Raw genomic sequence first — 13,674 nt, forward strand, 5'->3', positions numbered from 1 at the left:
CATAAATATAGTATCCCCCTATCTGTGAAGGATAGGTTTCAAGACTCCCAACAACTGCCTGAAACCTATATATAACTATGTTTTTTCCTATACACACAAGCCTACAATAAAGTTTAATTTACAAATTAGGCATGGTAAGAGATTATCAACAATAAGTAATAACAAAATAGAACTATAATACGCTGCAATAAAAGTTATATGAACGTGGTCTCTCTTTCTCTTAACTATTTTATTATAATGTACTCACCCTTTTCATTGTGATGTGAGGTGATAAAATGCCTACGTGATGAGATGAAGTGAGGTGAATGACTCAGGCACTGTGATGTAGTGTGATACCACTACTGACCTGACAATGCGTCAGAAGGATCGTGTGCTTCCAATCCGCAGTTGACCTCGGGTAACTGAAACTGCAGAAAGTGAAACTGCGGATAAGGTGGGACCACGGTATTTTAAAAGGCAAAGTCCAATCTATCTGAACAGAAGCAATGTTAGAACAGGTTAAGTACATAAAAATGTTCCATGAAGACAGCTGTTATTCAATTTAAAACCCTGGAGTTATACAGTAAGAGAAATCTAAGACTTCTGACTCCTAAATTGCTGTCTTAGCTTAAGACACCCCAATCCAATCCTTAAACATATCTCAAAAAGGATACACACATGACTCTTCAAGTCATTTCTCAAACCTCTACGAACCAATTCATAAGCTTCTTCCTTTTTCCCCAAACAGTTCAATGTTAATCCTTTCATAGCCAGGGTTTCTATTTTTAATAAAGGGGGGGGAGAGAAAGAAAAGGAAGAAAAAAGAAAGTAATTAAACATTAAAAATAGTTAACAAAAAAGTAATCATAATCTCAAAAACAAATGTTACATTATTCTAAGAATTTAAACTCTCAAGAAGATTATTTGGAAAACTTTCGGACTTCTACAGAATTAAAATATTTTAAAATTTGACAAACCAAGGAAACACACATTTCTATAGTCTAGGCATCCCCAGAATTTTTTTTTCTAAATAAAAAGATACAAAAGTGCATGAATATCTGGTAATTCATGTGCTAACAAGATACAGTGACTCTACTACTGTTCTTCAAGGAAATTCATCTCTAATAAGCAATCCTTAAAATCCCCTTTAAAATACGGAAAACTTTACCTTAAAGCAGACTTTATTTCTGTGAACCCAAGTTACATTAAGATTAAATTCACTGTTCAATGGTTAAACCATCCAAATAAATTGTCTAACATTTCTGATTTTCATAAATTTTTAAATGATTCTTTGGGATTATTACCAAACACACAACAAAGAAAATGTCAGGTATCTGTCATTCACAATCAAAAGATTAACAGAGTTCAGGGAAATACTAAGTTCTCAGAAAAGGAAAAGAAAAAAGATTTCTAATTTTATAATGTGCATGTTACAAAGCACACAGGAATAAAAAATATTGATTATGATTCACTTAACTTTTAGGGCTAAAATTTATAATTCATAGAAAAATTAAGAATAAAAGGCAAGGATTAAAGAAAGGTATTACCCTGAGGAAAAAATCAACATTTATTAGAAAAATACAGATAAAGAAACAGAAGAGAGGGGAAAACATCATGTACAAATCATTATAAATCATGTATAACTTTAAAGGAAAAGGAAGCTAACAAAATATATTTGGCAAGTAGCCAAACTAGCAAGGTACTATACCATGCAAAACCGTTCTTTGTTGTCAAATAGGTAAAATCTATTCACGCAAGTTTTACCAAACATCTTAAAGTGCCCTAATTAATGAAACTCTGTACTGCCAGTGAGTCAAAGACAAACCATCATTTTATGTACCGTTAAAATATTTGCAATTAAATTATGGCACTTCCTACAACATACCATGCACCTAACAAAAAAATATTTTTTAACAAGGAAAAAAAAAAAGAGATAAATTTAGGTGGTTTTATGTCCCCTGCTTTCCACCTCCAATTTTATTATTATAGTAAAAATATGTAGGAGTAAAGAGAGCCAATAGAGAACTATTGCTCTCTCCCTCTTCTTCGATACTAAGCGATTATCAAATTAATTACTGAAGAGCCATGTCTCTTAACTGCACAAATCAGACTTGCAAAAGCTTAGTTTTCCTATGTGTCTTCACAAGTTTAGCCACACACTCTCCCTCTTACCCTACCAACATCTCACTGTCACTCTACCCTCACATAAGCAAAAGTTATGTAAATTTTCAGAGCATTACATGATACAGATCAAGTCTTAAACATGACTGTCTTGAAAAACTAAGATACAATGTTGAATAAAAAGATGCTAGCTCATAAGCTAAGGACCAAATAGGCACTTTCTGAATAAGCTTAATGTAAGAAATCAAATTTTTGCAGCTCAACAGAGTTCTAAAGCAAAATTTTCTAATATCTTAAATGAGTTTATTTATTAAATTTAAACAATCCATCCCTACTAATTTCCTCTGCCTTTCCTACAGCACTAATCTTCAAAACAGGAATAAACCAGAAATCAAGTAGAACGTGTTACAGTTTTCTTGACATGAAATTCAAACTACAGTATTAAAACAGCTTCATGCAACAGTCAAAGAAGGTCCATTCTCTCTGAAAAACAGGGCATCTGAGAGTAACAGAACCCAAATAAGTGAAGCCAGACAAGTTAGCAGCTTATTTACTTATACAGACAAGTATATGGTATTTATACTTACCTCCATGCTCTGCAAATTTGGGATTAGAGAGGATTTGTTTACAAAATTTCAACCCATTTCGATACTGTTTATGTTCATAACATCTCTGTCAAAACAAAAAAGAAAAAATCGAGTTTAGCAAGAAATGCAAACAATTTTAAATTCAATCCTAAAATTCTGATTACTAAATACAACAGAATGATCAAATATTATGTCCATATTCTCCTAAATCCCATAAAATTCCAATAAAAAAATACAGAAGATTCAAATACAAAAAGTAAAAGCAAGACAAAGAGACAGAATATAGATTAGGAAAAATAAGAAATCATCAGCTCACTCCCAAAATGTCCAGCAAGTGTTATAGAAAATGAAAACTGAGAGAAAATAAAGGTATGGAAATTGTATTTTTAAATAATATTTTCTTCTTACTGAAGGAAAGAAGTTTCTCAAGCCACAGGGACAAAAAAGTACATGCAAAATAATGAAGAAGAAAAGAAAGATCTTTACCATGGCACAACATAATGAAACTTCAAAGCCTTGAAAATAAAGAAAAGGTCCTTAAAAACTTCCGGGGGGGGGGGAGGCACATAAAAAGGATCTGTAATTTGAACGTCACTGAACTTTTATTCCAAAGTAATAATGGAATACTGCTAAAAACCAGAAAACATCTATACACAGTTCAAAATTCAAAGTGAGGGGCGCCTGGGTGGTGCAGTCGTTGAGCATCTGCCTTTGGCTCAGGGCGTGATCCCGGTGCTCTGGGATCAAGCCCCACATCAGGCTCCTCCGCTGGGAGCCTGCTGCTTCCTCTCCCACTCCGCCTGCCTGTGTTCCCTCTCTCGCTGGCTATCTCTCTCTGTCAAATAAATAAATAAAATCTTTAAAAAAAAATTCAAAATGAAATCAAGTTTCAACCTAGAATTCTATACCCAGCCAAATTATCAATCAAGTGTGTGAAAATGAGACTTAGAGACTTCTCAGAAAGCTAAAAATTTATCTCTATGCACTTTTCCTTATGAAGCTATTAAAAGGAATCAAAACAAACCAAAAAAGACAATATGGCACTTGGTAAATAAATGTAATGCAGAAAAAAGATCTAGAGAACCACCACTCCAAAATAAAAAAGGAAGCCAAAGGCTACCATGGAATAGGTTTCCAGTAAGGGCAAAAATGGAACCAGTATATTTCATAATATGGAAATTATTATTTATGAGCAAATGACAGAAATTCAGACACATTTGGGAAAAATGAGCGATAGCTCTACAGAAAACCAGGCAACTGAATGAGACAAGTATTATCTCTAGGAGAAATAAAGGCTAAAGGCAGAAAGTATGGTATTAGTGTAATATTTACCTTAACAGTGAAAAATACATGCATAATTATAAAAATGTAAATATTCAGTGCTGGTTTGTCAAAATGTTGTGATACAACTATGACAGGGTGATGAGGAAAAGGAAAGTGGACAAATATGTGAATGATGAACTTCTAAGTCCTTTTTTTCCATAACCAGAAGTCAACAAATGTCTCAAAGTCATGTACCAAAAAATAGTGGTATATTATTAAGCAACAAGAAAGCAAATACCAAAGAATATGGCTAAGAGAGTGAGTGATTCTGAAGTGGGAAGGTGGAGGGTGACGGGGTAGGGGTGAAGGGGACATATTTTTTCATCATAAATATTCTAGTGCTATTTGACTTTCAGGTATCAATGTGTGGCTTCACTAATAATAATAATTTTTTGATTTTTTTTTAAAGTAGGCTCCATGCCCAGCATACCCCAATGCAAGGCTTGAACTCAGCACACTGAGAACAAGACCTGAGCCAAAATCAAGAGTCAGATGCCTAACCGACTGAGCCATCCAGGTGCTCCAATAATTAATTTTTAAACCATTCTATTGGTTACAGAAATAAGCCTGCATCTAAAACATACAATAATCTACGCCAGAATTCACTGTCATAAATTTAAGCAAATTTTGCTCACAACTTTTGAAACAGTATTTTCAAAATCTGGGAGGGAGGCTTAATGAAAAAATGACAAAATCACCACAAGAAAAAAAATGTGCAGAAACAAAACAATGAAAACAAAATTTTATATTTGGCATCGAAGACATCAACTGCTTAAGCTCAATGCTAAAGCCAACTACAGAACTGTTCTATAACCAACTATGTACTCATCATCTCTACTTTGCTGCTTCTCATCTCAAACTTATTGTATCCCAAACACAACTGAATATCCACCTCCCCCAGAATGTTCTGCACCAAGTCTTCATCATCTCAGTAGATGCTTTCCCCTCAACTCACCCAACCAGATGTGAAGGAAAACAAAACAAAACAAAACTATTTATCTTTGGTGCTTTCTTTCACTCATACTTCCATCCTCTAGTAGGTACCAATAGTCCCAATTTCTCTACAAAAGCTTCCTAATTCCCTGCCTCCCTTCCCCACAATCAACTATACACTTGGCAGGCAGTTATCTGGGGGATAAGAGGGAAGGGAAAGCAGCAGCAGTAACTTAGGGCTATCATTAACCATATGTAGTCAAAGAAACGTAACGAAGTAATCAAATTTCATATTCCTATTTACTCAGCAGAAAGCCTAACTATAGTATGTTTTTCTTATAATAATTATGTACAGCTATGATGTAAACACTAGTTAAGAGGGACACTCTGGATGTGTCAATGTTTTCCAGGAACTATATACATACAAAGAACAATTTAAGGGCATTGTTCTTAAAATCCTCAATTAGCTTTCTGAAAACTTTTTTTTTTTAATTGTATCTAAGTAGGCTTCATGCCTGGTGTGGGCCCAACATGGGGCTTGAGATCAAGAACTGATCACAAGTGGTATGTTTAACTGACTGAGCCGCCCAAGTGCACCTCTGAAAATTTATTTCTTTAAAATACAGTAAGGGAGCTTCCACTTTTGGCCATGATGGAATAAGTGAAGTTGAACTTGCCCTTCTACTTACTGTAAACAACAAAAATAGACAAAACATATGAAATAACTATTGTCAGACATTGGACAATAGGCAGCACAGGGCTGTGAACCATGAGAGGTGGGGGAAAAAATGACAGACTTAGAAATGCCCCTACTTTATAGATCATAGTACAGGGAGAAGGATCTCACAGAGCACAACAGTCCCCAGAGAATTGAAGAGACAAAGACTGAACGAAGTTCAATGAGGCCAACTACATGGTAAAGCAAATGCTGATGGAACTATTCAGAGAAAGAAATTTAAAAATCTGCAGGGGGTCCAAATGCATTGGTTGCTGAAAACTATGAGTGCTAAGTCTTGAAAATGTAGAGGGAAACTTCATGAGGCCAAAAATAGAATGACCAGAAAGCAGTAAGTTCAAGAATTTTCACATGGTACTGAGAATTCCAAATAGCCAGAATGAAGTCTTCAATTAACACCTGCAGAATTGAGTAAATACTGCAAAAAGGTCTACTCAGTAGAAGACAAAAACTAGCCCTAGAGTAAGTGTACTGTAGATCCAACCTAAACAAAGCCCTAGGCTGATATACAAGTACCTTCACTGTCTGCTATTAACAAACTCCAACACTCTTTAAAGACAGTAAAGTCACATAAAACAATGTAAAATTCATAAATACCCACCATCCAATAAGATATTATTAGATAACCTAAGAGGCAAGAAAACATGATCCACAACCAGGAGAACTAGAGAAACGATGAAATAATGAGGTCAAAATATCAAGACAACTAGATGCTCAAGAGTTTAAGAAAAATAAACATGTGAAAAGAGAAACAACATATAAAAAAGAACCAAATAGTGCTTCTAGAGGTGAAAAATATAATATATACAAAAAATGTCATCAGAGTAAAGGTATTGACACTGTAGAAGAAAAAATCAGTGAAACGGAAAACACAGAAACACAGACAATAGAAACTACACAAACTGAAGTATAGAAGTATAGAGAAAAAAGATGGAAAAAATAAATTAGCAGAGTCCCCATGCATCTGTTGCTAAAGATTGTTGAGTACTAAGTTTTAAATATGTAGGGTGAAACTTCATGAGGCCAAGCAACAACCCTTCTTTACAAAAGAAAAATTCCAAAAGCATCACAAATCTAAATGAAAAAGGTGAAACAATAAAGCTTCCCAAAAAACCATTTTAAAATATCTTCATTATATGTTGGGTTGACAAGCTCCCTTATTCCTTAAGCAGGAAAGTTTAAATGTTTAAGATAATATTAAAAAAAGGCAAGCCAGGGGCAGGTGGGTGGCTCAGTCAGTTAAGCATCTGCCTTTGGCTCAGGTCATGATCCCAGGGTCCTGGCATTAAGCCCCTCATTGGGCTCCCTGCTCAGTGAGGGAGTCTGTCTCTCCCTCTCCAGGTGCCTCTCCACCTGCTCATGTTCTCTCTCTCTCAAATAAATAAATAAAATCTTAAAAAAAAAAAAAAAAGGCAAGCCAGAGAAGACATGCAATGCCCAACAAAGATCCTACATCTAGAATATATAAAGAACTTCTATAAGTCAATATCAAAAAGACAGCTCATTAAAAAAATTGGGCAAGGAGGAGTGCCTGGGTGGCTCAGTTGGTTAAGCATCTGCCTTTGGCTCAGGTCATGATCTCAGGTCCTGGGATCAGGCCTGCATCATGCTCTCTGCTCAGCAGGGAGTCTGCTTCTCCCTTTCCCTCTGTGCACCCTCTCTCTCTCTTGCAAATAAATCTTAAAAAAAAATTTGAAAAATAATTGGGGAGGGGTCTTGAAAAAATGAACCCAAAAGAGGTTATACTAACAGCTCATAAACACATTAGAAGTGCTTAATTACATCAAAATAAACAGAAATAAAAACATATATTCACTGAAAGAAAAAATACCAATATTTATTAATAACTGAGATTACAAAAAAAATACGTGAAACCAACAAAAAATACCTAAAATTAATAACCTACCTGAACTAACAGTAGTAAGTCAGCAAAAACTTAGTATCTCTTTTAACTTACTTTGGATTAAAAACTGCTTTTATAACTAAGGCTTAAATTTACCAAAGCCAATACAATAAATATGGTACAAAAGGAGTGTAGGTCTTCTCTGCTAAAGTAAACAAATCATATAAACTGTGACCACTATGACATAATCCTAGCATTATATTTGTAGGTAATTTTTACATACTAGTAACATTATCAATGGAAAAATTTACTTCAAGGAATTAGTCGAACAGTGAAAAGCTACCTATGGAATCAAATAGCTCTGGTTTTAAACACTGACTTCAGACAACAAACTAGTTATATAGTCTTAAGTACTTTGTTTAGTATCAGAAAGAGTCCTTAAATCCTAGAGATATCTTGCCAGGAAAAAAACATGTAAAACAATACTAACAGCTAATACTTATTGAGCATTTAGTGAATGCCAGGTACTGTGCTAAATGCTTCACAGGGAAAACTCATTTAATCTCAACAATGGTAAGTATTCTTTTTATCCTCATTTTAGATGAGATATCTGAAGTCCATGGAGATTATATAATTTGGTCAAGGTCACACAGCTACCAGGTGATGAAAAAAAAGATTTAAACCAGGCAATCTGGAATCAGAGCCATTACACCTAGCCATTATAACTACCTTTCTACTACAGTTGAGTGGTGTAGCACAGAAAAAAAACACAGGGAAAAAGAAAACCTCTAACAGAAGAAATATAATGCCAAGAAAGAAAGAATTAAGCTATATCCCATTACAGAGGCAACTGCTATTAACATTCTGATTATTTAACAAGGTCTAACCCAAAAACTACAGAACAGTCTACTGTTCCATAGTATAAATGTGAACCTGTATAAATATAATTGATAACAAGCACATAAAAATCACAGACATTTATATTCTTACTTGACATGCATAATGTGACTTTATTTTGTATAGGTGAACTTAAAATACTCAGGATTCCAGTTGTTTTTTTCTTGGTCTTACTGGAAATACATTACATTGTTTACAGCACCACATTTTTCAAAGGGATTGCACACTAGCATCTCATTTAATCTTCATGATACTCCTGTAAACTAAGAATAAAAGGTTCAATGCTTATTGTACAAGTAAGATTTAGAAAACAAGCAATTTACCTAGTTAGTGGCAAAATTTAGACATCCTAGGCCTTCGGAGGCCCAGGTGAGAGCTCTTTCCATCATATACAGAAATTTCATTAAATTTTATTAACATAAATGTTATTGAAGGCTATAGTTTTTTTGGGGGGGCAACTGGGTATTTCAGTCGGCTAAACATCTGACTCTTAATTTCAGCTCAGGTCATGATCTCAAGGTCCTGAGATTGAGCCCCATGCTGGGCTCTGTGCTGGGTGTGGAGCCTGCTTAATATTCCCTCTCTCCCTCTTTCCCCTGCTCCCGAACCCCCACTCATACTCCCTCTCTTTATAGTTTTGGGGTGCCTGCTGGCTCCATCAGTAAAGCATGAGACTCTCTCAATCTCAGAGTCATAAATTCAAGTGCCACGCTGGAAATGGAGCCTACTTAAAAAATAAATAAAAATTTAAAAAGCTGGGGCGCCTGGATGGCTCAGTTGTTAAGCATCTGCCTTTGGCTCAGGTCATAATCCCAGGGTCCTGGGATCAAGCCCCGCGTTAGGCTCCCTACTCAGCAGGGGAGTCTACTTCTCCCTCTGCCTCTCTTGCTCCCCCTGCTGTGCGCATACTTTCTCTCTCTCTCTGTCAAATAAGTAAATAAAATCTTAAAAAAAATTTTTTTAAAGCCTATAATCTTTTAACAGATCTTCTAATCAAATTCAAACATTATCTCACCTTGTTTTATTTTTTAAAGACGTATTTATTTTAGACAGAGAGAGGTGCATGGGGGGTAGGAGGGACAGGCAGAGGAAGAGACAAAATCTCAAGCAGACTCCCCTCTGAGCGCAGAGCCTAACTCAGGGCTGGATCTCAGGACCCTGAGATCACAACCTGAGCTGAAACCAACAGGTGGAGGCTTAACCAACTAAGCCACCCAGACACCCCTCACCTTATTTCTTTCTTACTATTATAGTCAAATAAATAGGCAATAAAAATGCCAAAAGTAAGGTGAGAAAAATGAACACACATAGAATAATTAACTAATTGGATAATTACCTCAAATAATTGAGTTTACCAAAAGAAAATTAAAAAACAAACTCCACTTTCTTTGAATGTGATAATACTATACTACTTAGCTTTTTATTTTATCACATTTCAGACCAATAATAATAAAGTTTCAATTCCTAATTATTATGTTCTCAATTAATGAAATCTGGCAGCCTTCCATATTAAAATTATACTCAATGTCATTAAACCAATTATCGCCTGTCAATGTGACCTGTAAAAATAATTCAAAATGGCATACTCCTCCAAAAAGCTGCTAAGAACTCATTTCTTCAACTCAAGAATCAGTGTGTACTTAAGGAAATGGATCCCAATCTCTTTTTCTCCTAAAAAAGCACCACTTCGGGGCGCCTGGGTGGCACAGCGGTTAAGCGTCTGCCTTCGGCTCAGGGCGTGATCCCGGCGTTATGGGATCGGGCCCCACATCAGGCTCCTCCACTATGAGCCTGCTTCTTCCTCTCTCACTCCCCCTGCTTGTGTTCCCTCTCTCGCTGGCTGTCTCTATCTCTGTTGAATAAATAAAGAAAATCTTAAAAAAAATAAAAATAAAAAAGCACCACTTCTACAACAAGAGAGTAGTATTTCTAGTTTAACAGAAAAAGTAACAACAAATATAAAATATATAAAAAGTCCTTTTTTGAACCATTCAAAAAGAGATGTACAAAATGAAAAAAATAGATTTGGTTATTTTTCAAAATCCCACATAACACTAACACTAAAGTTAATTCTGCAGAACTATATAAAAGGAAGGCATCATGACAAGATTCTTAATGCCTTAACCAATCCCATAGGCTGAAAGTAAGTGTTTAAAGAACTGACTTTTACTTAAGAAAAGAAGGATGCAAAATACTATTTACAGTATACTTTGAAGAAAAGCTTCACATTCAATTCATTTAAAACAGGTTTTATAAAACAACATGGTAGACAGACATATTAAGTACTTTAAAAAAGTACTTTAAATCTTTAAAAAAAAAAAAAAAAGAGTTGGATACTTAACCGACTGAGCCACCCCGGCGCCCTTGAAATCTTTTGTCAATTATTAAGCTGAGCAGGTTCACTGAAAGAATCTACAGTAGCTAGGCAAAAACAACTATCAACTAGCATGGGCAGAACAACTATTGATGCTCATTCATACATGAATGGGAGGAGACATCTGAGTTCCTAACATCCATTTACACACTTGATTAAATACTCCATGATTCAGTAGAGACCCAGAAAGCCAACACTTTGGGAATAAGGCTAATCTAGACCCACTTTTATTAAAGCCTTAAAACAAGCCCTGGAGAGAAGCTGATACACAAGCAAATTAACAGTCTGTCAAAACAAAACTCTATTAAGAAAGACAATAAGATCCGGATGTTCAATGTCTTAGTGTCTATAATATCCAATCTTATGAAAAAACAAAATTAGGTAAAAAAGCAAAAATTGTGACCCATGACCTATAGGAAAAAGAAATCAACAGAAATACAAAAATGATGATGGAAGTAGCAAAGGCTTTAAAACAGTTAACTATTAGGTAATATCAAAGGACTGAAAGGAAAACATGGACCCAATCAGAAACCAAACAGAAAATCTGAATAGAAAAATGGAAACTTGGTGGTGGGGGGGAGGCACCTGGCTGGCCTCAGTCAACAGAGCATGTGACTCGATCTTAGGGTCATGAATTCAAACCCCACACGGGATAGCGTTTACTTGAACACAGAAAGAAAGAAAGAAAGAAAGAAAGAAAGAAAGAAAGAAAGAAAGAAAGAGAAAGAAAGAAAGGAAGGAAGGAAGGAAGGAAGGAAGGAAGGAAGAAAGAAAGAAAGAAAGAAAGAAAGAAAGAAAGAAGAAAAAAGAGGAGCGCCTGGCTGGTTCAGTCCATGGAACATGTGACTCTTGATCTTGGGGTTGTGGGTTCAAGGATATGCTGGGTAGAGAGATTACTTAAAAATAAAATTTAAAAATATATGTATTTAAAAAACAAGAAAAGAAAAATGGAAACTTAAAAAAGTGGACACTGTAGAATAAAAAATAACAACAAGTGAAGAGTTAATCATAAAGGCTTAAAATATCAGACACCACAGTGAATTGAGGCCAGTGCAGTGAACATAAAACCACTGAGAGAACTTAAAGTGGCTGCAGTGGATGTGAAAACATATTACAGAAATGATCCAAAGTGGAAGCTGAAAGAGGAAAATGAAGGGGGTAGCAGGGAAAGAAAACAGAAACTCAAAGACCTGTGGAACAATATCAAGTAGTCTAGTAGTGTAACACATACATGTAACAGGAGCATCAAAAGAAAATAAAGACTTAAGTGGGATAAATACAAAAAACTGCAAATTTGGGGCACCTGGGTGGCTCAGTAGGTTAAGCATCTGCCTTCAGCTCAGGTCATGATCCCAGGGTCCTGGGACTGAGCCCCTGATCAGGCTCCCTGATCAGTGGGGAGCCTGCTTCTCCCTCTCCCGTTCCCATTCCCCTTGTGTGCTCGTTCGCGTGCGCTCTCTCCCTCTGTCAAATAAATTAATTTTTTTAAAAAAACCTGCAAATTTGATGAAAACTCTTAATCCACAGAGCCAAGAATGTCAACAAACCCCAAGCAGGATTAAACTGAAAGAAGATGGGAGGAGAAGAGTCACATCACAATTAGGAAAAAAGCCTGTATTATAAAAGAAGGTCTCCAATAATCTCAGCTTCTACCTTAAGAAATTAGAAAAACAAGAGCAAATTAAACTCCAAGTAAGAGAAAGGAAACAAAAAAGGTTAAGAGCAAAATCAATGAAATGAAAAAAAGAAAAACTGAGGAAATCACTGAAACCAAAAGCTAGTTCTTTGAGATCAATGAATTTGATAAGCTCTAGCCAGACACAGACATAATCACAAAAGTGCAAAGTACAGTGAAATGACTAGAATCCCACCTTTCTAGCCAAAGGATGAAAAGAGAAGACTCAGGAAAACAGTACCAAGAATATCACAGAGAAGGAGGAACTGGAGAAAGCAACCACATATTTATGAACTCCACAGTTCACCCTTAAACTGCACACACATAGATCTGATCCTATTCACGACATCAAAGACTGAGAAATGAACTAACATATACACTGTCCAGGACTCAGACTAGTTACTGGGTAGCATATGAACAGGATTTTAAAACTGACTACAAAGATTTTAAAAACTGAACTGATATTAGAACCCCAGCCCAAAGAAAAGAGCTGAGACTTGCTGCTTGAACCTAACCAGATTTGCTAAAACAAAATTAACATTTTCCACAGGATCTCAACAAGCCCCAGATTCTGATAAGCTGATATTCAAAATGTCCAGGATAAAACCCAAAATTATATGGCATGTGAAGAAACAGGAAAAATCTCAACTTGCAAAGAAAAAGACAATTTACAGATGCCAATGTGGAGATGGGAGAAATTTAAGACTTTAAATTAGCTATTATAAAAATACCAGAAGAAGCAATTACTGAACACTTTGCAACACTTTTTTTGGGGAGATAAGAAAACTCATCATATGGGGGCGCCTGGGTGGCACAGCGGTTAAGCATCTGCCTTCGGCTCAGGGCGTGATCCCGGCGTTGTGGGATCGAGCCCCACATCAGGCTCCTCCGCTATGAGCCTGCTTCTTCCTCTCCCACTCCCCCTGCTTGTGTATCCTCTCTCGCTGGCTGTCTCTATCTCTGTCAAATAAATAAATAAAATCTTTAAAAAAAAAAAAAAGAAAAAAGAAAACTCATCATATGGGCTCAATACTGGAATGGAGATAACACGAAAGAATCAGTGTACTGGTAAATTGATAAATAAAATTTATCCAATCTGAAGAACAGAGAAAAGAGAGTTTTAAAAAATGAACATAGGGGCGCCTGGGTGGCTCAGTCGTTGAGCGTCTGCCTTTAGCTCAGGGCGTGATCCCAGCGTTCTGGGAT

General features: G+C 35.9%; 1 protein-coding gene across 2 annotated transcripts in view; it reads right to left on the reverse strand.

The window, feature by feature from the left end:
• Positions 1–13,674, reverse strand: part of NAA15 (N-alpha-acetyltransferase 15, NatA auxiliary subunit) — a 76,769-nt gene that overhangs the window by 45,588 nt on the left and 17,507 nt on the right. For both annotated transcript variants that reach the window (XM_002916140.4, XM_034661593.1), the window contains exons 2-3: positions 2,688–2,772; positions 654–758 (exon numbers count right to left, since the gene is read on the reverse strand). In XM_002916140.4, coding sequence (XP_002916186.1) covers positions 654–758; positions 2,688–2,772 — 190 coding nt within the window. The remainder of the gene's footprint in view (positions 1–653; positions 759–2,687; positions 2,773–13,674) is intronic.

The sequence above is a fragment of the Ailuropoda melanoleuca genome, chromosome 5 (assembly GCF_002007445.2).
Source record: "Ailuropoda melanoleuca isolate Jingjing chromosome 5, ASM200744v2, whole genome shotgun sequence".
NCBI lineage: Eukaryota > Metazoa > Chordata > Mammalia > Carnivora > Ursidae > Ailuropoda > Ailuropoda melanoleuca.